The 24,081-nt window shown below is 37.4% G+C and overlaps 1 protein-coding gene and 1 pseudogene across 1 annotated transcript; both read right to left on the bottom strand.

Annotated features, from left to right (window-relative positions):
- Nucleotides 1-2,304: 2,304 nt before the first annotated feature.
- Nucleotides 2,305-7,523, bottom strand: LOC137743436 (putative beta-D-xylosidase 2). Its single transcript, XM_068483327.2, has 6 exons — nt 6,883-7,523; nt 5,574-5,852; nt 4,392-4,561; nt 3,871-4,313; nt 3,323-3,736; nt 2,305-3,206 (listed from the first exon to the last, which is right to left on the bottom strand). The coding sequence occupies exons 1-6, from the start codon at nt 7,306-7,308 to the stop codon at nt 2,572-2,574; spliced, it is 2,367 nt and encodes a 788-aa protein (XP_068339428.2). The 5' UTR covers nt 7,309-7,523; the 3' UTR covers nt 2,305-2,571.
- A 7,684-nt stretch (nt 7,524-15,207) lies between these two features.
- LOC148693300 (uncharacterized) lies at nt 15,208-15,845 on the bottom strand (annotated as a pseudogene).
- Nucleotides 15,846-24,081: the final 8,236 nt, after the last annotated feature.

The following is a 24,081-nucleotide window of genomic DNA, read 5'->3' as shown; positions in this document are numbered from 1 at the left end:
AAATAATTTCTGACGACACAATATATAATGAACGATCATGATCACGAAATCCTTTAGATTTTCCATACAGGAGGATATGCTATACAGTTTCAAAAAATGGCATTCTTATATTTGTAGATGGTAGCTATAACCTGTAGCTTCATTTGTTTCTATTCATAGAGGCCATCGACCAGATGTTTTTTTTCTTTTTTTTTTGGTCAAAGAGAAAATTTTATTCCAACCAAACACACTAATACACAAACTTACATACATACATAGGCCCAACAACATCTATACACAACCAAAAAGGTCTAAACAGAAAGAAAAAACAATAGAAACAGAAAATGAGCCCAAAAGCTCAAAATAAGAGAACATCCGAGAAGCACCCACTGCCTTCTCCATCGTCGATTTAAGGAACTTCCAACCAGCCAATTCTCTGACCGCCGCCAATCATCTCCTTCACTGCCTCCTCATGTGCACAACCATAAGCAAGAGGTACGACATCCAAGCGACATAAGCCAATCACCATATTGAAGCTCAAAAATATTCCCGAGCAACACTGCCGAAAACGGCAGACACAGAAGAGAACGTGGTGGTGTTGAAAACACCCGAGTCGATGAAAGTGCTGGAACTCTAGACACGAACTCCATAGAAGACATGCTGAAAAACGAAGCAAGGAAGAACCAGGAAGAGGAAAACCCACAGATTTGGAGAAATAGGAAAACTCGAATTGTGGGGAGAGAAGAAGGAGAAAAGGGAGAAAAGGACACAGCAACCGACCCCAGCTGAAGCTAGGGCCGGTGTGTGACATCCCACATCACCCAGGGGAGTGATCCTTATATGTATATTCTCATTCCTACCTAGCACGAGGCCTTTTGGGAGCTCACTGGCTTCGGGTTCTGTCGGAACTCCGAAGTTAAGCGAGAAGGGGGCTAGAGCAATCCCATGATAGGTGACCCACTGGGAAGTTGCTCATGAGTTCCCAAAAACAAAACCGTGAGGGAATGGTAAACCCAAAGCAAACAATATCGTGCTACGGTGGTGGAGCGGGCTCGGGAAGTGATCCGCCCCTGGCGGGGATGTGACACGGTGCCACCGGAGATGCTAGAAATTGAAGGTCTCACAGAAGCACTCTCATTTCGGAGAAAACCCCCGAGCTTTGCTTCGACCAAAGATTTTTTAGTGTCATAATATATGTCGAAGGGTATTAAGAAATATATTTCTCATAGTCGGACAAATATGTTGAATCCCACATCGGCTAGAGGGAAACGAGAAAAGCAATTTAAATAGAATTACTCCACTCTAAGTAACATCGAGGTTTTTTGTGGTAAAACCTTACACTTGATTGATTGTGCAGGTGGTAATTACCAAGTTAGGGACAATATTGGTGTTGTTGGAAGTGGGCCTTGGGCCCGTTTCTTTGATAATTTCTACTTGGTATCAGAGCTAGGGAGCGGGCCAGTACTGCCATGTGATGCGTAGGTCACCTTGGCCCCGCGCTATGATGGTGCCCTTGGTCCCGCATGTAGGGTGAGTCTCCTTGACTCCACGTTGTTGCTGATGTGTGGATCTCCTGTCATGGGATGGGTGGGTCCCCTTGGCCCCGTGCGATGATGGTGGGTCCCTTGACCTTGCATGCAGGATGAGTCTCCTTGGCTCCACGTGGTAATTACCAAGTTAGGGACAATATCGGTGTTATTAGAAGTGAATCTTTAGCCCATCTTTCTGATAATTTCCACAAAACCAACATTGTTTTGCAGATATATCATAACACAAAATGTATAATTTCTACAAAATCAACATTGTTTTGCACATATATCATAACACAAAATGTATAACCTCATGTTCTATGTACACATACAAATTTCGCATGATTGATGACCTTTAAATTGCCCTTCTTAAAACGGATGTGTTTGCCCAAGCCTGATCACCCTACATGAACGTAGCAAGAACATGCAGGGGGGGCTTGTGCGCGCGGGTGATGGTTAGGCTATAATGCTGCTCGAGTTTAGAATTTTGCAATATGCATTTGCATGTATTGGTGAGTCAACTATATAGTTAGCGAAAAAAACTATCCAAAATCTCTCACTTACGTAAATATAATTTTGATGAACTTTGTAATAGAACTTTTTTGAAAATTTTGAACTACAATGATACCTTTTGATTTTGATTTTGATTTTTTTTTTTTTTTTTTTTTAAGTCTAATGAACAAAGGATGATGTTGTCAAAAATCAACCAACTCACAATTTTCTCTTAATACCAACCATTAAGTACGGTAAGATGTTATCCTTATAATAATCAAATGACGAGAGAAGGACAAGATTATACACTCTCCAAATCCATGTTATATCAAGTAACTAGGAGACTTAATTTTACATTTACTTGCTTAATCCATGAATCAATTTCCAGTTTAAAAATTAAGTACATTTGCATCACGAATCATTGTACAATGATCAATCAACTTGAAACATATATCAAGATTGGTAACCAACCAAAAATAACATACATGTATCCGGATTGCTTTCTTCTCCTCTTATAAGTTGTGTATGCACGCGCATGCTTCTGCGTCGCAAAGAATGGTTGCGTTTGCAATTAAGATTTGATGACCCCTAACCCTAATGAACTGGCTGGTTTGAGGGAGATAGAGTGCATGAGGTCACCGATGTGAAGATTGTGTTGTCCCATTGGAATTCTTCGAATTCCAAACCTGTCCACCACGCTAAGGGACTTGCACACATGAATGTTGATTCGCACCCGCCGTTGAGCCCTGGCCGGAACATACACTTTCTCAAAGGTAACTAGCTGCTTGTGAGGTGCCCAGTCCTGTGCTGGAGGGGTAGAGAACACTAGCAAAGCGTGAGACCCGTCTCTGTTACCCACATTTCTCACGTCAACGTCAAAACCCACTGAAACCCTGTTGCACTTTGCATGCGTTACTCGGATCGCCTTGACATTGTCCGAATCAATGGTTGCGGTTGTGTTTTGAGAGGCGCGATGCCGGCCATCAAGCTGGATTCCAACCACAGTGGGTGCGGTGCCGGCTGCTATGCTAAGAACAAATTTGGTGTAGCTCAATCCGTGCCCAAATGGGTACACCACTGGCCCTCTGTAGAATCTATAGGTTCTTCCCGGGTACCCTTTTGATGGGCTTGACCTCATGTCCATCGATGTCATTGCCAAATTGTTAAGATACTCCTCTGGGTACCACGTCATAGGAAGCTTTCCTCCTGAGATTTGGATTGACAAGCGTACATTAGGAAATGAATGATGATCTTTTTGGACTGTTGATAACAGTTCCGAAGTCGAAAACAAAAGAGAAATATTCAAAGGCTAGTGGCTGGACCTGGGTTTGTGACTCCAAACAAAACACGAGCAATGGCTGCTCCACCAGCTTGGCCCGGGTAGCCGGCCCATACAATTCCAGCGATGCGCGGGTCATTGTTAGCAAAAGATACGTCAATTGAGCCACCAGACATCAATACCAGAATAGTTGGGCCTTTGGATGCTGCAGCGACCTTTGATATGAGGTCTTGCTGTCGTCCTGGTAAAAGCAGCCCAGCTCGGTCTCTGAATTCAGCCTCAATGGACTGATCAAGCCCCATCACCAGAACACTCGCATCCGCTTTCCGGGATGCGTCGATGGCTGCTTCGAATAGCGTGTCGTTGGCACAAGCGACGTCCGCACAACCCGCCTGGTGAATTGTCCTTGCAAAATTCCCAAGCCCTTGCAGGGGCGTAGTGTATCCACATGCCACACCTAGCAGTAATCAAATTGTAACAATTCAGAAAATTTAAGTATTGTATTACACGTTAAGATATCGTATAATGGGACAAGTGACATGGTCGCATGTTTTTATTTATTATTCCCCTTTCTGTTAGTGCAATGCCTACCGGCATAGTTGCCAATCATAGTGAGAGTAACATCAGAATTGGGGCCGATGACAGCAACAGTGCGGTGACGATGGGTGGACAAAGGGAGCGATGGCCCGTGATTCTTGAGGAGGACGATGCCTTGCTCGGCGGCCTCAAGGGCAAGATCCTGATGAGGTGGGCTGCATACGTCTTTGGGGCCCAATCTGGCATAGAACCCGCGGTCTCCATCAAACATCCCGAGTCTCATTTGGACTGTCACAGTATTCACCAATGCATTGTTGATGTCAACCTCCTTCAACAACCCCTTGTTCACTGCTTCCTCCGAGTGCACGGCCAGGAATGGCCCACAGTCTAAATCCAAACCTGCTTTAATGGCATCGGCAGCGGCTTCTTCCGGCGTTGAGGTGTAGTGTTGGCTATTATAGAACACCCCCACTGAGTCGCAATCAGACACAATGTAGCTGCCACGGAATATTTCGATTAAATCAAAATGGCATGATGGTGCTTAGTTAATTAGTTAAGTAATGGCGATTAATTACCCGTCGAGGCGCCATGCGCCGCGTACAGTTTTTTTGAGGAGATTAGGGTCGGCACAGGTTGGGACACCATTGACCTGATTGTAAGAACACATGACACTAGCCACCTTTCCTTCCTTGACGCACATCCTGAAAGGCACATCGAATGTGTCCTCCATGTCCTGCTTGCTCACCTGCCAATTCCAAATGCAATGCATTGTCCAATTTCAAACATGCAGTGCAACCCAAACATGCACTCGACAATAGTGTTTCACCCGCACGTGATGACAATTTCTACAAAGTGCAGCATACATGAAAGGATAATCCTTCTAAACTAAATATGTATATAGTAATCAAAATGTAATGCTTGCAGCATTACTCATATGCAGTGCAACACATATGCCCTAATTGCTTCAGCGGAAATTGTGCACAAATCCACCAGCAGTATAATATAATACTGTCCGACAGTTTGATAATATATAATACAGGCTACAGTGAACCAAATCAAATCTAAAAGACAGAGTTAAAACATAAACTTGAGAAAGATACTTTGGGAGGATAGAAGTGCAATGGTGGTGGAGAGTAACTTTTGAGGTGATTGCTTATCACACAACGTCTTATACTGAAAAACTTACATGCATGTGACATATGTTGTATGATTGACGTGAGAATACCACAATAGCGTTTTATGTATGCTATGAGAGTCTGTCTTCTCCTCATAATGGGATCGGGTCGTTGGGCAGTTAATAAGTATTAAAAGTGGCTGCAGGTGCAGGGTGGTAGCAGACTCCCAAGTCTCATTTCGTAGTCACATGCGCATGGCCATAAATTTCCAAGAGTGGATCACCAACTTAGTGATGACATGTGAGTCATATAGATAAAAATATACACACACACATATAACTGCTACCCTAAATTATTATATTACCAAATAACTTCAATTAAACATGCTAGAGTTAAGTATTACTTCAATTAAACATGCTAGAGTTAAGTATGAAATACTTTAACTAAACAATGGGCCGTCATTTAAGGAGAACAGTCAACTATAATAAGTTTTCACTCTATTTTTCTCATTACGTGAAGAAGAAAAACGAACGCATGCACCAATTTCATTATAAGTATTTATCCCGTTAAAGAAGCTTTAAGTACATACGAATACTCCATAAATGCATATGCGATGTTGTTAGCAATTGCGTTCGTACTTACCCTAGCATTAAAGTGAAAACGATCAACTCCGTTCCAGTTGTCGAGGTCATAAGCGGTGAAGTGCTTACAACAAGCCGCCACCTTCAACCGGTTACCGTCATCTCCCTGCAACCCCCTAACGTAGCTGGCAGCATATCTACCCACTACGGTTGGGTCTTCACCGGGAGTCTCTTGTGCGCGGCCCCACCGTGGGTCTCTCAGTATGTTCACATTTGGGCTCCAATACGTAAGGCCAGCCACACCCCCGTTGTACATTGCTCTTGCTTCGTCTGACACGACCTGCACCATGCATACATCATACATATAAATATACCTACTCATGCTAGAAGACGCACGCTAGTTACGATTTTTCATTGGAATACTTGTCATGATCTAGGTTGAGAAAAATTACTCATCCAATTGAGTACCAGCACCAGTACTCGATCTGGATGAAACATAAATTTTATGCCTTACAGCTTCTGCACCATGGCATGGGCATGGGCATGGGCAATCTGAAAAGTATAAAGTAGTTGACCTACCTTTGTAATGCCGCTTGTTAATATATCCCATATCTCAACCGAGAAAAATTTTATTAGGACAAAAAAAAAAGCATTGTTTGCATTTAAATATTATCCGATCTCACGCATGCATGAGCCTCAATGCACAAGTTACCCTCTTTCTTGCGTGTTTTTAACTGATCATGTGATCAGACGATCTTGTCAAATTTTCTTTCATTTTAACCTCCATTTTATGTTAATGAATTTACAGTAAATAGCTTGATAGTTGAGACGTAAGAATAAATAAGCAACTTGTGTTTATACAACTTGCTTGCCTTTCATGAAGCTAATCTTAGTTAACATCGCACCATAAATCTGTCTTTTCAATATTTTATAATTATGAGAAAATAATTAAAGTGGAACAATATTAATTCTCTGCGTATATGTGACATACGTTCACACACACTCTGTAATCTCTGTTTTGTTTTATGTAGGATGTCACTATACTGCTTTCCCGGAGATTCGTCACTCTCTTTTATTGCTAATCTTGGGTTCTGGATTTTGGTTTAATAACAGATGCATATACCAAACATGGTAGGACCTTTGGCTTTGAGAATGAATCTCATAATCTTGCATAGGATTTTAAATAAGTTAAACTTATATTGTCAATTAATTTTTTTGGTGAAATCTCAAAGAACCAAAAGCTGCTTGCCACACAGCCCAAAAGCCAAAAGCGCAAGCCTTTTTTTACACTCTTCAAAGATTTTTTCAATATTACCGAATGAACTAAAATTAATCGAAACAAGAGTATTAAAAATAGAAAACCAACTCACCCGTCCGATGGCTTCCCACAAAGAAGCATTGAAGGAAGCGGCGGTTGTGATGACTTGAGGGAAGCTAGTGGCACCAGGGAAGACCCCACCAAACTTAGTCCCGGGGCCCACATTGGAAACGCCGTGAAGTGCCTCGGACCACCACTCGTAGCCCTTGATGCCAAGGCGTGGGACAGGCAGAGCAGTGTTCACCAGCAGCTTAACCTTCTCTTGCAATGTCAACCTTCCGAGAAGGTCCCTCACTCTGTCTTGCACGGGCAATGTCGCACGGCAAAACGGCAAGTCCTTGGTCGCCGCATCTTTTGTGTTGCAAGCAAAGGACTCACCGCCTTCGCAAGTTTTGGGTTGTTCGAAAACACCCCAAACTAAAACTAAAAGGAGGAGAAGGCTGCAGAGCTTAATAATGGCGGGCGTGGAAGTAGCCATTAATTAATTTGTAATTAATTGGCTTAGCAACCCACTGCGCAGCAAGCCCGAAACAATTGTGAGTTTGAGAAGGGATGAGCGCTGTGAGAGGCAAAAGTGATATAGTATATATAGCCATTCGCCATACTGCAACTGGCATACATGATACGGATGAAGGAAGACAGGCGCATTGATGCATGTTAGAACATTGGATATTCAAATGAGCAATGCTCGGTAGATTAAATTTTTTGACCAAATTTATCAATTATGTCGTTAATAAAAAATAAATACGTTAATTAATTTTTAATTAATAATTCAATCATTAATAATATTATATAATTTAAAATTTTAGTTTTAAAAGTTAGTCTTCCTAGCATTATCCAATGATATTCTTAGAATAATTGGGAAGTCTAGTAGGTGGTAATATGTTAGTTAAAGACAATAATAATGTGATTTGTAGGCAGATGTTAACTTCTTGTTTTACAAAATAAAAATTTTATGATATTATAATTTGACTACTAAGTCTTTATTTGCCTTGCCCAAATTATTGTACCTTTTACCAAATAAATGTTATTCATGTGCTTGATTTGAATGAATTTAACATGTAAGAAAACATAGTCTCTTGATTATAAATTTCACATTTAGAAAATTAAACCATGACATAGTAATTCAAATAATAGTGAGCCTCTTCACTTTTTAACGTTAATGGATATTATTATAATAATAATAATAACAAAACTTCATGATTGAATTTACCAGCTGCCATTTCATTTGAAAGTCTAACAAGAGTAACTTCGAAAGCAAGTTAAATGAATAAACAGAGAAGATGAGAAGAGTAGGTTTTTGTAGGGCATCCGACGGCACTCATGGCAGACGTTAATTGGATTGATCAAACATGGATAGGCATTCCCTTTCCAAGAAATGTCGGGTCCGACATAGAAAAGAGAAATTATTAGAGTATTGGGTGGTGAAGTTAGATAATCTAACTGCTTACAATACAAGTATGTTGGTTATAAAGTTTCCGTACATTTAACCACCAGGACTATACATCAAGTTCTACCACTACTAGATTACTTCTTCAATTATCTAACTTGTTTCTAAAGCATAAACATTAACAACTAACAATGCAGAGAAAATCTTGTTTTCTTTTTTCTAGAAAAGGGAATGCGAGAAGTGGCAAATATCAGGAAGGCAGCTTCGCTTAGAAGACTGGTCTAATGAGGATCTCAAGTAACTTTACATGATATGATATATGATTTGGGGTTGCACTTGCATAACTTTACTTTTGTATTTGTATCAACAGAGCGATCAAAAAGCATTCCCTAAGTCACTTAGTATTACGGTCTGGTGATATTTCTCTTTACTTGAAAGTGAGAGGTATTAGGTTCGAATCTCGTGAATGACGAATTCGATACCAAATTAAACTGCTCATGACTTTGTTGAACTCCCCCTTAATGTAAAAATATCAATGTACTAAAAAAAAAAAAAAAAAAAAAGACATTCCTTAAATTATGTTACCAAAACTGGATAAGAAAAAGAAAGCATTGTTATTGTTTTCTTAAAACTTAAAAAAAAAAAAAAAAAAAAAATACAGAAATTCATTTCGGATAACATAGCATGGTATTGGTATGGGCGTCTTGGACTTGCTCTATAATGGATAATACGAGTGCGGATCTGCTATGCTAAGATCTCCTCTGCCCAACCCTGCCTGGATTTATGAATTGACATGTGTAATTTCACTTGGCACAAATATTTCCTCAACCCGCAAACCTTCCTCAGTGTGAATGATTTTTGAAAGAATGATCTTCAAATAAAGATTAATAAATCGAACAGTTTCAATTATTAGGTTTATTCAAACAAAATATGTCATTCACAAATTGAGGATATGTGCATTAGCCACATAAAAAGATGCAAGTATTATCTACTGTGTATTATATGGTTCTGTTCGGGCATTGACAATGTTATCGATGAAGAATGATTTTCTTCCCTCTTAATCTTTATTTCTTTTCTTCCTTTACTATTTGAATGGTTACGATTAAATTACGTCAACATTTTATATTAATTTTTTTTATAAAAATAAAAAACAATATACGATACGAGGGAATGAAAAAAAATAAGAACAAAAAAGAAGAAAATCATACTCCGTTATTAATACTAGAATATAGAGTTGTTGGGGGAAAAGAAGGAAGGACAGCAACTTGCATTGTCTGTAGTCTCTTCACTGGTAACATATTTATATATTATATGATCACACACAAAAAGCTTTTGTCTTTGTGGTTATCTTGGGAAGATGCCCAGCAATGCAATGCAACTGGACAGGACCAGGTCTAATCAGTTTGTCCTTCAAATTCGAGCATTTTTCCACTCCCATATCTTCATCATCCTCTAGCGACCATTTTTTTATTCATTTCTTTTTTTATTAAGGGATGTGCTATCTACACATCTTGTTTTACTTCTCACATATTTTTTATAATTTTTGTTCATTGATTTTCTTCAATTCATCGAATGCGACGGCCGAAAATTAAAAAGGTATGTGAGAAATAAAATAAAGTGTGTGGATATCACATCCCTTTATTAAACCATATATAACAACATGAAATATTGATAGATGAAAAGAGTAATGACATATATATATATATATATATATATATATGTATATGCAGGTGATCACAACACACGGGATTGAATTGAATGCTGTTTTTGGTATTGAATTTGATTGGCCAGTTGGTGGCGCCCCACAACGTCAAGCCTACGACCACAAATCGTAGATGTTATGCGACCACGGAATCATGAATCTCCCTCTGCACTGCAGTCTGCCTGCCTATGTGTGCACGCAGGCGAAATTTGATAGGACGGCGAGACGTTGAGCCTGATTGCGTGCATATATCAGATATATTCACATATGCAAGTAGTGTGTGTAACTGTGTATAGTGCAGCGCCCCAAATAACACTAGATTATTAATAGTTGAATAATCCAAGTGATTATAAGACTGATAATAGAATTTTTACCTGCAAAAGTAGGATAAAAACATTTAAAAATACTTGTAAGAATATAAGGTTATCATAGTGTAGTAGCTTAAGCAAGATCGTTTTCCATATGAATTGAATGAATAATTTGTATTTAAACCAATCCTTAGCTAATTATTAAGAACAAAGTTTCAAAAAGGTTGATTTTGGAATTTAAAATAATAAAAACGAATTTAAAATAAAAACAATTAAATAGATCAACAAAGTAAAGAAAGCAAAAGAAAAAAGTTTTGGAAAATAGTTTAAACACTAGAGTTTCGTCATCACCACTAACAATCCTATACAATTTTACCAATTACTTATGAATTTCCACATACATGCTTTGAATGTTAGATTTTCCTAATGCATATTTTCCTTGTGATGTTCAAATGAAAATGTATATCTAACATGCAACTCACCTGTGATGTTCAGATCAAATATAAACGTGCAAGACTCATTACGCATTGTGAAAACCCTTTGAAAACCCATGCAACCCTTAAGAGCGTGATGTTCGTCTTAAGTGAACTTACAATTACTAATCACAAGAAGCCCTCCTCAATTTCAGGGTGATGTTCCAACATAAATTGCATCAAATTACTTGTCTAAATACCCTAATGGTTGCGAATCACTGAGACAATTAGATGGTTTAATTGCAGTGATTAATAATTCAAAGCAAGCATGCATCAATTTATAAGAAAATTAATAAAATCACATATTCATGCTAAGACTCGTGACTTCACCCTAGCAAAAGGACTTGTTACGAAAAATCATAATAAAAACTAAAGAAAATATCATTAACTAGAAATAGGATTGGAAACACCTTGTACATTAAAGGTCTGAATTTCTCCCAAGTAATGCATCTCTCCTCCCTAACCCTAATGGCTAAATAGCTTTATTTATACTACTAGAAAAGGTCTTCTAAAAACTAGGAAACACAATAGAATATGATAACTAGGAAATACATTCCTATTCTAACTTTGGAAAATCTGCCCAGCCACAAAGAATCCCACGTTTCTGGATCTTCAGGGCTCCAAAACAGTCCCAAAACGGCTAGAATTAAAGCTTGAGATGTCACGAACATAATTGCAGAAAACCTCAAACACAAAAGACATCATCTTGGATGCCGAAAAGCTCAAATAAGTCCAAAACGTCACTTTGACACCACTGCGCGCTGCTCCTTTATTTCATCGCCATAATTAAACTGCTTGATATAAAAGTATAAAACTTTGATACGAACATGTTGAAAGACCAACGAACATCCTCCAATTGGAATCACTGCAAAATTCATCCGTTTGAATATGTTTTGCTCAAGTGGAAGTCGAATATCCTACATTAGAAATATAATTCAAAGTATCAAAATTCTACCAAAATAACAAATAAATTAATACTAAGATTATGGTAAAATATATAGTATAATATCAGCTCATCAATTGGCATTTTCTGCTCTGATTGCCCACCAGTTTAGGGTTTAGGGTTTAGGATTTTGAGTTTAGCACTGTAAACACAAGTATTAAAGAAAGATGCCTGTACGTACCATTTTCCTCATTGTACGAGTGAGTTCCTATGAAACAGAAATTATATGACATTTGTGTATTGTTCACAACTTAATGAACATGAAGGTACAATCATGGACTAAACGCAACTATCTATAGAATGGTTGTCCATATAGTCGATTAATTGGCTGGATTGCACTGATCGATACAAGTTAGTATTATGTGGTCAATTTCTTCCCTGGACCTACCCGGAGGGCTGGAAGCAGCATATGTATATATGCAATTAGTTAATCAAAAGGCATATTATTCTGTGGTCTTGATGATATTGCTTGCTTATTAGTTGGGATTGGATCGTATACCTAACTGTGTCATGATTACTGCTCTGGATCGGATTCTATAATTCGCTAACAAAATGATCATATCACAATGAGTTGTTGAATGAATTGAATATACATGGATAAATCCCATTCTCAATTATGGTAAAAATAGATCTGTTGTCCGAAGAATCTTATCTATTTATCCATCGCCTTCTTTTTCTCAACTCTCAACTCTTAAGAGAAATGCCAATAAAGAAGTCGTGGACACTGCAATAAAGGAAGTACTTCGAGTCTTATATCAATTAATTTATATATGAAAACAACTGTCTACATCCTCACATATACACGGTAAATCAATTCATCCATGCACAATTGCGGGCATGACTGATGACTCCAAACAAGCCTTAATTAATCATATTATCAGAAGACTATATCTATGTGTGCATAATGAATTTAATCTTGCTTATACAAATAGATAACAATACATGTTAAAACTTTATAAAAATTGACGTAATGTGACGAGAGAATGAAATCAAACGATAAACCGGAAAAAGCAAGTAAATTATAATGGATTAGAAAGTATGAGAAAACCTAAAAAATTATTGATAAGATAACAAACATTTTAAAGTCCTATTAATAATTATGTCTTTTAGCTCTAGAAAATCTAGGAGTTCAAATGGAAAAAATTAAACAAATAACAAAATACCAAAAGAGTCCTTAAACATTTCAATCCACTCGGTTATTTGATCTACATTTGAAATCTTTCGTTGTGATGAATGTCATTTGATTTTTTAAAATTATTCACTTCGTAATTCATTTCCTCCGCTTCTAGAATCCCGAGAAATATATGTGAATTATTATCGCACAATATACATCATCGCCTACTCCTATTCCTAGTTTCCTACCGTAGAAAGAGAGAGATCACTTTTCGTATCATTCATTAGCTTAATTTAAGATAGATGGTGCTAAACTTGTTCAAAATCAAACAAATAAACTGTAAAGAGACTATTAAGGGCAAGTACCATGTAGTAATTAAGGAGAACATTACGGACTCAAAGAATGAATTCTAAATCTAATTTATTGGCGAAAAATCTGTTCAAGCCATAATATCAAATTAATTCACGAAAACACTGATGACCGTCATTTTTATGTCCCCCCCATAATCTAGGTTATTAGAAAACTCTTTCAATCAAAAGCTATTGCATAAACCGAGGGCCATTGGAAATTGGAATAACCTAGTAGCACTATTGTATTGTGTGATCGATGTCTTGCTTAATCCCTAGATCAGACAAGTTCGCATCCCCTAAGGCTAAGACTAAGACGGGTTGGAAACACTTGATGCGTGTGGTTCGCTCAAAACTGCCCCTTGGCCTTGTGAGGCGATCATCAAATCTCCGTCTTAATTCCCAATACGATTCTAGTACTCGTCCTTTAGTCCAGCACCACCACTATTACCGTCAATACAATGACTACTGCTACCAGGAGCATCTGTCGACCCGAAAGAGCCTCTCGCTATCACGCACGGAAGGAGGCTGTAAGGACGACAAACCCCTCATACTTGCTCCAAGTCCAAGCCTTTTAATGCGCAGGTCGCAAGACGAAACGAAGGGTTCACAAAGTAGCATTGCCACAGCAAATACAAGTGACCAAGATGACGTGCTTCATGGGGATCTGCATGATCATCATGTCTTGGAAGATGGGCTTCATCTTGATGAGGAAGCCTTGGGTTTGGACGACGTTTATAAGAAAATAACCAACACTACTACAACTATAGTCGCTACTACTCCTACAACACTGGAACGTCATCGTCTATGTGGAGTGGACGCGGAAGCGGATAAATTTATAGAAGAATTCCGTAACACATTGGCACTTGAGAGGAAGAAATCTGCTGATAAATTTTGGGCAACATTGTCTGCAACAGCACAAGAACGTCGTCAATGCGGAGTGGATGCCAAAGCCGGTCAATTTATTGAAGAGTTCCGAAGAAGAATGCGAGTAGAGGAGCTTGAGAGGCAGAAATCAGCTGAGGACGTTCGGGGAATGTTGGCTCGATCGATGGCCTAGTACGTGCTATATATTTAAAATTAAGAGTTTTGGCTTGCAAGCTAATAAATTACACGAAGGGTTGGAATGTTAGCCTTCATTTCTTCTTTTCTTTGCAATCAATTGGATTTAGAAATACACTATTCATGTCCAACTACTTTTTTATTAGTCAGACGATGCTTCAATTTTCGTTGTAATTTTAAGATTGTCCAGTATGATTTCTTATGATACACATTCCTGTGATGATTAAGAGTGTTTTTATTTGAGTTATGACAACACATTTCTCAAGAGGTTGTACCTATTGAACCTCTTCTTGTTTTGCTTAATATATGAAACAAAATATTTATGATTGCTAATACCAATTTACTCTTTTAAGTTGGAGAGCAGTAGTGATCGGATAGATGAAACTGCCATGGGATCTTCTACTTCTCCTTCCTTGCATGTAAATACCTTATGTTTTAGGTTTTGAAACCAAACCAATAGCTTGCTTGCCCCAAATTCCAATGGGCTCCAATCCGATTGGCATCCCGGGCGGTCCACGAGTGAGCTTTTTTCCCATTGCTTGCTTCCCAAGTCTCCCCCAATGCCATTGATAGGCCCATTAAGTAATTTAATTTTCATAGATTCTAGTTTTATGATTTTCATCTGGTTCCTTCCATTTTTGGCTAGATATCTTAGATTATTCTTGATTCATTTGTCAAAACTAAATGAAAATTCCCTCATCATCTCTCTCGGATCAATTTCTCACTGCTAATCTAATTTAATGAAAATATTGAAAATGATTTTGTTGTGTTGTATGCGGAAATATTGAACTTTAATATTATCATAATACTTATATGAAGATTGAAGAGTAAGACCCTTTGATTATCAAAATACATCCGACTCATTCAAGATCCCATTGAAACTGAAAATGACCCGACACTAGTTGATGAACATGTAATTTTACACCCTTTTGCCATCTCGATCATATAATATCTCTTAGGATTAAGCTCTAATATATATATATATATATACACACACACACACACATATAGTTCGCATACAATTAATCTCACATTACATCAATCATAATCAACAACATTCTTCTTGATTAGAGTTGAAAATAACCAACGAGACTTCTTGTCAGCCGTTTTCTCCTTAATGGTATCCAAGTTCGGTTTCCAAGTACCCTTGCCCGAAAGCTGCCTACTCATATAGTTTGGTCTTGAGTCCAAATCTTCCGGCAGAACAAACTCCGGCACATCCCTGCTCATGACCTTGGTTGACGTCCTCTCCATTCTATATATACTCCTTGTCCTTGTTTGGTAACACGAAAGCTTGCCCTGGATCACCTACCAGGCATATTCTGGCAAACAAAGGTAAAAACCTTAGCGACCTCGCTTGTAAAGCCAAATTTGCACTTTAAAAACACCGCAGATTTCTTTGTATCACAACGACACTGGTTTCCCTCGCTTCATTCGCAGTATTAAGTAAACCTTTTTCATGTCAAGCTTAATGTCTGATGGCACGGGGTTGCCCTTTTTTTTTCTTTTTTTTTTTTGAGAAAGCAGAACCGAATTCCACAACAACTTGCTGGGTGTTCTCTAGCATGAGCTCAGCAACGGTGAGGGAGGGGCATTTTGAACTCATGCGCGGACCCGTCAGATAATATGACATTTCCGGTTGCATGGGACTGCTTGTGGGAGATGGAATTGCCCATGATGATGAAGTAGTTATTAAGCTAGGACAGGATAGGTTTCATATGTTGGTTATATTAAGGAGAATGCCAAGTCATCCAATTTAGTTACTCATAGTAGACTCATAAAATAGTTTGTTATACCTGTGTGTAATTAGTTGTAGTTAAGGATTTTATTGTACTCTATATATACGCATCTCATGTATTGAATTAATTATCAAATGAAGAAGAAAGTTTAACATCTATACGGTATCTTGCGATCCTCTTCAGCTTTCCGAATCTTGATTGATTCTTGATCAGTTCTTGTCAAAACTCTGATTCTCCGTCTCTGAATCTTGATTTTCTTCTCTTCTTGAATCTTAATCAATTGTAGTCATGGCATCTCCATCCGAATTGTCTTCTCCGATCGATTCCTCAATGATTCCAAACCCTAGTTCTTCATCGAACCTAATCCTACGAACTCCTACACTTCTCTCACAATTCAGAATATCGGAAGCATGGTTCTTATCAAGCTCAAGCATTCGAACTACCTTCCATGGCGTGCTCTCTTTGCCCCAATTTTCAGACGCTACAAGCTTCTTGGAATTATTGATGGAACTGACCATGTCTGTTACCGCTTCTACCATATTGTTCTTTGAATCCTCCATTTGAGGGGTGGTACGAAAAGGATTAAAATCTTCTGATCTAGTTGAATTCCACTCTGAGGAAATCGTCCCTTTTACCGTTGGAGTTTCTTCCTCTCGTGAGCTATAGCTGAAGCTTGAACAGCAATTTGGAGGAGTCTCTGATGCTCAGTTTCATCAACTCTGATCTCGTCTCCAATCGATTTAAAAGTATATCAATCCATCTCCGAGTATTTGCAACCAATTAAGGACATTTTCAATTCTCTGACAGCTGCTGGAGCTCCGGTGTCCAACCATGACTTAATTGCAGCTACTTTCATGGCCTACCTGATGAGTTTGAGTCCTTCATTGACTCCATCATGCTTCGTCTTTCATCCACCTCTCTTGATGAATTACATGGCCTTTTACTTACCAGTTACCAAGGAAATCTCTATGGCCCGTCGCAAGCAAGTAATTTCCTCCTCTCAACTGAGCCTTTTTAGGCCTTTTTTTTGCAATCTTAGGCACCGTTCTCCCCATACCATCTCCACAAGCAATTGCAGCTCACAATCAGCCTTCCCAGTCCCCTATTCGGTATAATTCTAATCGAGGTAGAAATAATCTCAATTTCAACTCAAAGAGGGGAAATCGCCATTTGAATAGCAATCTTGGAAATTTCAATAGCAATAATCGTGGCAACTTTAACCGATCCAATTATCAAGGCTCTCGATCTTCAACCTCCTCTGGTTCCAAGATTCCATGTCAAATTTGTGGTTCCACCAGTCATGAAGCCATTGATAGCTTGATCGCATGAATCCTGATATTTTTGGCAAAGTACCACCTGCTAAACTTGCTAAAATGTGTGCTCATTACTCAGCCAAGCTTACTCCCTCATGGCTTGTTGACTCAGGAGCTACTTCTCACATCACCAATGATATTGCCAATATCTCATCACCTACCCCTTATACTGGAGAAGACAAGATTTACATTGGCGATGATAAAAGTTTGTCTATTGTTAGTTCATCATGTTTAAATACTTCTCATGCTTCATTTAAGTTGAACAATGTCTTACATGTTCTTCACATGAAACACATTTGCTTATCAATTTCTCAAACACAACAGTTGTTCTATGACTCTTGACCCTGATGGATCCACTGTTAAGGATCGTATTTTGGGGAACATGCTTTTTCGAGGACCAGTTAGGGATAGCTTCTATCCACTTCCTAAGCTCCTGCAAGCATAATACATCATCCCCATCAGCTTTAATAAATGTCAGGCACCTGTGAAGGTTTAGCACAAAAGATTAGGTCATCCATCTTTTTTTCATCTTTAGAAGGGTAATTTCTAGTAATAACCTTGCATTACAAGGAAAGTTATCTGTTGATTTTTTTCTGTTCTGATTGTGATGTTGCTAAGAACCACAAATTACCATTTGGAACTGCTAGATCTTCAACAACTGAAGGCTTACTCCAACTGTTTTCGACTAAAAAAATATAGAATCACATCCAAAGGTCTTACAACATTTTCCTTAGCTCCTATGCAAAATATTTCCAAAAACTAAATATTTGAATTCTTTTCATAAAAACTGTGAGTTATAACCTTCGTTTTCAAAGTAATTTTGAAAATTACAATATTCATTATAAGCCAATTATAAGCCAAAATTCGAGTTATTCTAGTTGCATCACATCTTTTCTAATATTAATTTAGAACATTTTGATGATAATTAAATTTGGGGGCCCTATTATTAGTTTATAATTTTTTCCATCTATTTTTTTAACTTTAAAAATTAGTTAAAAAATAGTTACAGGGTCTAACAAATAATAGAATTACATTCAAATGTCTTGCAACATTTTCCTTAGCATCCACTCAAGATATTTCCTAAAATTAAATTTTCAATTTTTTCACAAAAATTGTGAGTTTTATAACCTACGTTTCCAAAGCGATTTTGGGAATTTCAAAAGATTCATTATAAGCTGAAGTTCTAGTCATTTTCGTTGCACCTCATGTTTCTTAATATTAATTCAGGACAATCGGAAGATTATCGACTCATGAAATATATTTGTGGGCCACTATATTAGTTTATATTTTTTTTTTAATTTTGTAACTTTAAAAATCAATAAAAATAGTTTCAAAATCTAATAAATGGTAGAATCACATCCAAAGGTCTTGCAACATTTTTCTTAGCTCCCATGCAAAATATTTTCTAAAACTAAATATTTCAATTTTTTCACAAAAACTGTGAGTTATATAAACCCACGTTTTCAAAGTGATTTTGGAAATTTTACAATATTCATTATAAGCCAAAAATTCGAGTCATTCTCGTTGCACCACATGCTTCCTAATATTAATTTAGGACATTTCGATGATTTTTTACTCAAAAAATTTGGGGGCCCCACTATTAGTTTTTAATTTTTTTTCCTTTTATTTTTCAACTTTCAAAAATAGTTTTGTGATCTAACAAATATTAGAATAACATCCAAAGGTCTTGCAACATTTTCCTTAACATCCACTCAAAATATTCCCTAAAATTAAATTTTCAATTTTTTTTTCACAAAAATTGTGAGTTATAACCTATGTTTTCAAAGCGATTTTGGGAACTTGACAAGATTCATTATAAGTCAAAATTCGAGTCATTATCGTCGCATTACATGTTTCTTAATATTAACTTAGGACAATCAGAATATTATCTACTCATGAAATATATTTGCGGGCCCCTATATTAGTTTGTATTACTTTTTCTATTTTGCAACTTTAGAATTAATAAAAACTGTTTCAGAATCATAACTTTTAACATAGTAACCCTTTCTTACAAAAAAACATTTCTTCGTCACGCTGTGTTGAAGGAAAAAATTCGAGTGCACCGGGCACTAAAACGCACTGAACTTAGTGTGTTATTATTCACACGCCCCTTAACACTTTAGCTTAGTTTGTGCTACCATTCACACGCCCCTACACCCTAAACCTCATGGGCCTCCATTGCTTTTGTTGAGTCTTGGGCCTTCCCAAAGACATGAGTTTGGCTTGGGCTACCTCTTGCTCCGCCTAAACCATTAATTTTTATTTATTTTATGTTTTAAATTTTTTGTTAGATTTTTATTTTTCCCATACCACAACACCAAACTATCATAGTCATGTTCTACATAATGTATTTTTGGTGAAATTTTTCTTATAATCCATGTCAAAAAATTCAAAAACAAGGATATAAACCTAAATCTAAACCTAAAGGTATTTGAATCTCAATAAAGCAATGTTGGAAGAAAAAATATTTAATGAAAAAAGAAAAAAGGAGGAAAAAAAAAAGAAAAAAGGGTGAATTCTTGATTTAGTCCCTAAATGATCATCTCAGTGAAAATTAGGTTCCTAAATTATTTTTTCCGTAAAATAAGTCCCTAAATTCATTGGAAACTACTAATTTCATCATAGTATTATATTCAAAACTAGTTTATGCAATTTTTGTCAACTTAGGGACCTAACACTTTGTAGAGGGTAATACTGTCTTTTTCTTGCCTATAAGCCCTTAACTTTCATATAAGTTGCGAATTTAACGTCCTATTTACACTTTAATTTCATACACTATTTCTTCCAAAAAAAAAAAAAAAAAAAAAAAGTCCTACCCTCTCAAGTGTATCACATGCAAGTCATGCAACTTGAATTAACGGAAATTGGTAGATTTTTATAATTTAATGACTGATTTTTCTGAATAAATAGGTTAGGGACCTAATTTTCACTAAAGTGATAATTCAAGGACTAAATCGACAGTTCACACATTAAAAAAAATTAGAAAAGAGCATGATCGTTACTTTGCTACCGGGCCTCCTAGAGGGATGTTGCTAGGAAACCATCAACTATTCTCAGATTAAGTTGCAACCTTCATAACGATCCTCCCTTTTCAAATTTTTGTTTTCTTTTTCAGTTATTTTTTTCTTTTATTTATTTTATTTCTCTTACCATAATAACAAACTATCATATTCATCTTCTTCAAATATATTTTTCCATGTAAAATCTATTACAATTCATGACACACCCCGACCGAGATCAGGGCGTGCTGGCCGTCACACGGAGGTGACGTAACCATGTGCACGTGCGGAAGCTAATAAAATAGTAATATAAAAAGTACGAATAATTAAAAACTACAAAGTACTCAAAACAAGTGCTAGCGTAAGTGAGACGCTAAGTTCAGAGCATTAAGTCTACAGCAGTCCGAAGAAAATGACTCGACAATAGTACACCCGAAGGTGACCCTACGTTGGTGAGCGTCTGTCAGAAATGCCGAGAAGCCTTCGGGGAACCCACCGAAACTGCTAAGCAACTAGAACCTGGAGGGGCGCAAAACAAAAGCGTGAGTGGGCAAAAACAAAGCTTTTCGAAAACTATTTAGAAAATACATACTAACCCCTCGCCGTAAAACCTGTATACTTCCCAGAAAATAAACATATATACGCATGTATAGATATGCTAATCATGCTCAAGAATATGCCATGTCAAAATCTCATAATGAAATGCAAGTGCTCAGGTATAAATCATAACAATAACATATAACCTGGCAGCCGGAGTCACCTAACGTCACCTGTACGGCTGCATGTAGAGCTCAAATCTCAAACTCAATAACTGAACCTGCCCACGAGTCGGAACCACCTAAAGTGGTCTGTACGACAGGTCTGGGTGTAATACATATATACGCTCTAGTGCTACGATCACGTGAAGGCTGTGCGAATAATCGCGGGTCACCTACGAGTCGGAACCACCTAATGTGGTTTGTACGACAGGACTGTGCACCTAACTTGGATCCAAGCTGAGCGTGTGGTGCGGGAGGTGAACATCACGTGAAGGATTGTGCCCTACTCTGGGCGGGAGCACTAACACCGGGAGTGCAGGTTATGAGCTCTCTAAGCATCTCAAACCACTACTAAAAATAAACATGATTGACACTTACCTGGCACTTACCTGTGCGTCCACAGCACCCAATATGCATATGTGTATATATATGCAACTACTAATGCAACCAACGATGCATGACTAACGATAATGTAATGCATGGCATATAACTGATAACCATTTAATCAATTTCTGGGAAAAATATAGTATATAGGTATATAAGGAAAACCAAAAGCCCATTCACTGGTAAGTGGAAGGGTCGTAGCCCCCCTGCCTCGAGTGACCATGCTCGTCCTCGGGATACGTATCACCTATATGCGAAACAACTATAAAAACGTTAATTTTAAAGCACATAACCAACTTCTCGTAATAACTTCTCATACATTGCTCAAATTGGACAAATGAATATACCAACGTGCTCTACACAACCTCAGGATCACACCCAAATTTTTAGAAAAATTTTCCACCGCCGCACGCGCCCCCACGCGCCGGCCACGCGCAGGCACGTGCCTGGCACGCTGATGGCGTCAACTGACGCCGTAAGGAATATTCCGTTAGTTCTAACGGATTCCGTTAACGGCGTCAGGAATATTCCGTCAGACTTGACGGAATATTCCGTCTCCTTCCCCGGCGAACCTCTGGCGCCGTCGCCGGCGCCGGAAAAACTTCAAACGTTGATATCTCGTCCGTTTTTCACCCAAATTTCACGATTTTTGCACCAAAATGAAGCTTAGACCTAGGAGAACATAAATATACCACTTTTAAGGGATAAAAATCACGAGATCTCAACTGTCACCACACTCCAATTCCGGCCAACTTTGAACACGACGATTCCAACGTCCAATTCCTTCAAACGAACTACTCCGAGACTCCTTGGGACCTCACCAAGCTACCTACAAGCTTCATTTTCCCTAAAACGTGAGGATTCACGTTTGCATGAATAGTACCTCAAAACTGACTTCGTGAAATCGACGTGAAAATGGTGGTTTTCTTACCTGAAAATGGTACAGCTGCACTCCTCTCAGCCTCACGAGCTCGACTATGGGGTTCCCTCGATCTGTGGAGATTTGGTATGCTTGTGTGTATGTCCGTACGTTTTCAAGGGAAATGGGAGGAAAGGGAACACGGGGGAGGAGCAGGGAAACAGGATAGAAAGGGTGTGAGGTGTGTGGGAAGGTGTGTGTGGCTCAACGCATGCCAACAACACAAAAACAACCAATAAACGTAAAAGAAACGAACTAGGGGCAAAATTGTCATTTCACACGTACGTTTTCGATATTTTCGGGACGGGATGTCACAATTCATATTTAAACACTTGAAATCAATGATTTAAAACCTAAATTTAAAGTTTTTTTCTTTCTATTCTCAACTTTAAAAATCAATAAAAAAAAAAAAAAGTTTTGAGACCTAATAAACGGTACGATCACGTCCAAATATCTTGCAATATATTCCTTAACTATGATGCAAAGTATTCCTAAAGCTGTAAATTTCAAATTTTTTTTCACAAAAATTGTAAGTTATAATCCACATTTTTCCAATCGATTTTGAGAACTTTTATAGCATTCATTATAAGCCAAAGCTAGAGTCATTATACCCGCACCACATGTTTCCTAAAATTAATTTAGGACATTCCCAGGATTTCGGACACCTACAGATCTCTTTGGGGGCCCACTATTAGCTTTCATTATTTTTCTATTTTCAACTTTAAAAATCAATGAAAAATAGTTTCAGGACCTAATAAAAGATAAAATCACATCCAAAAGTCTTGCAACATTTATGTTAATTCCTAGCAAAATATTTCTTAAAACTAAAAAATTTCAATTTTTTCACAAAAATTGTGAGTTATAACCCACGTTTTTCAATTGATTTTGAGAACTTTGACAACATTCGTTATAAATCAAAGTTAGAGTCATTCTACTCACTCCACATGTTTCCTAAAATTAATTTAGGACGTAACTCCCAAGATTTCGGACAACTACAAATCTCTTTGGGGGCCCCGCCATTATTTTTCATACTTTCAACTATAAAAATCAATGAAAGATAGTTTCAGGACCAAATAAAGGATAAAATCACATCCAAGGGTCTTGCAACATTTTCATTAATTCCCATGCAAAATATTTCCTAAAACTAAAATGTTCAATTTTTTCACAAAAATTGTGAGTTATATAACCCATGTTTCTAATCGATTTTAAGAACTTTTACAACATTTGTTATAAACCAAAGTTAGAGTCATTTTACTCACACCACATGTTTCCTAAAATTAATTTAGGACATTCCCAAGATTTCTGACACCTACAAATCTCTTTGGAGGCCCCAATCCCCCTTTTCAATTTCTTTTTTCTTTTTCAGTTTTTTTTTTCTTTTATTTCTCTTCCCATAACAACAAATTATCATATTCATGTTCTTCAAGATATATTTTTCCATTTAAACACTTGAAATCAACGATTTAAAACCTAAATTTAAAGATACTTTTCTATTTTTCAACTTTAAAAATCAAGAAAAATAGTTCTGGGACCTAATAAATGGTAGGATCATGTCCAAAAGTCTTGCAATATTTTCCATAACAACGATACAAAATATTTTTAAAGCTAAAAATTTCAAAATTTTCACAAAAACTATGAGTTATAACTCACAGTTTTCCAATTGATTTGGAAATACATTATTCATGTCCAACTACTTTTTTATTAGTTAGACAATGTTTCAATAAGAAACAAATTGCTGTGAAAAAAATTTAAGAGTGTTTTCTTATGATATCTTAAGATATGACAACACATTGCTCAAGA

The sequence above is a fragment of the Pyrus communis genome, chromosome 11 (genome assembly GCF_041283825.1).
Source record: "Pyrus communis isolate YQ-2024b chromosome 11, ASM4128382v1, whole genome shotgun sequence".
Lineage (NCBI taxonomy): Eukaryota > Viridiplantae > Streptophyta > Magnoliopsida > Rosales > Rosaceae > Pyrus > Pyrus communis.
The sequence above is the reverse complement of the archived record's forward strand: the minus strand, read 5'-3'. Positions and strand labels throughout refer to the sequence as shown.

Excerpts from the sequence above, each read along its gene's own strand:
- LOC137743436 (XM_068483327.2), bottom strand. The coding sequence starts at position 7,308 with ATGGCTACTTCCACGCCCGCCATTATTAAGCTCTGCAGCCTTCTCCTC. Across the intron at positions 4,562-5,573 it reads GTTTTCACTTTAATGCTAGG|GTGAGCAAGCAGGACATGGA; the intron begins GTAAGTACGAAC and ends TGGAATTGGCAG. Across the intron at positions 3,737-3,870 it reads TATGATTGGCAACTATGCCG|GTGTGGCATGTGGATACACT; the intron begins GTAGGCATTGCA and ends GATTACTGCTAG.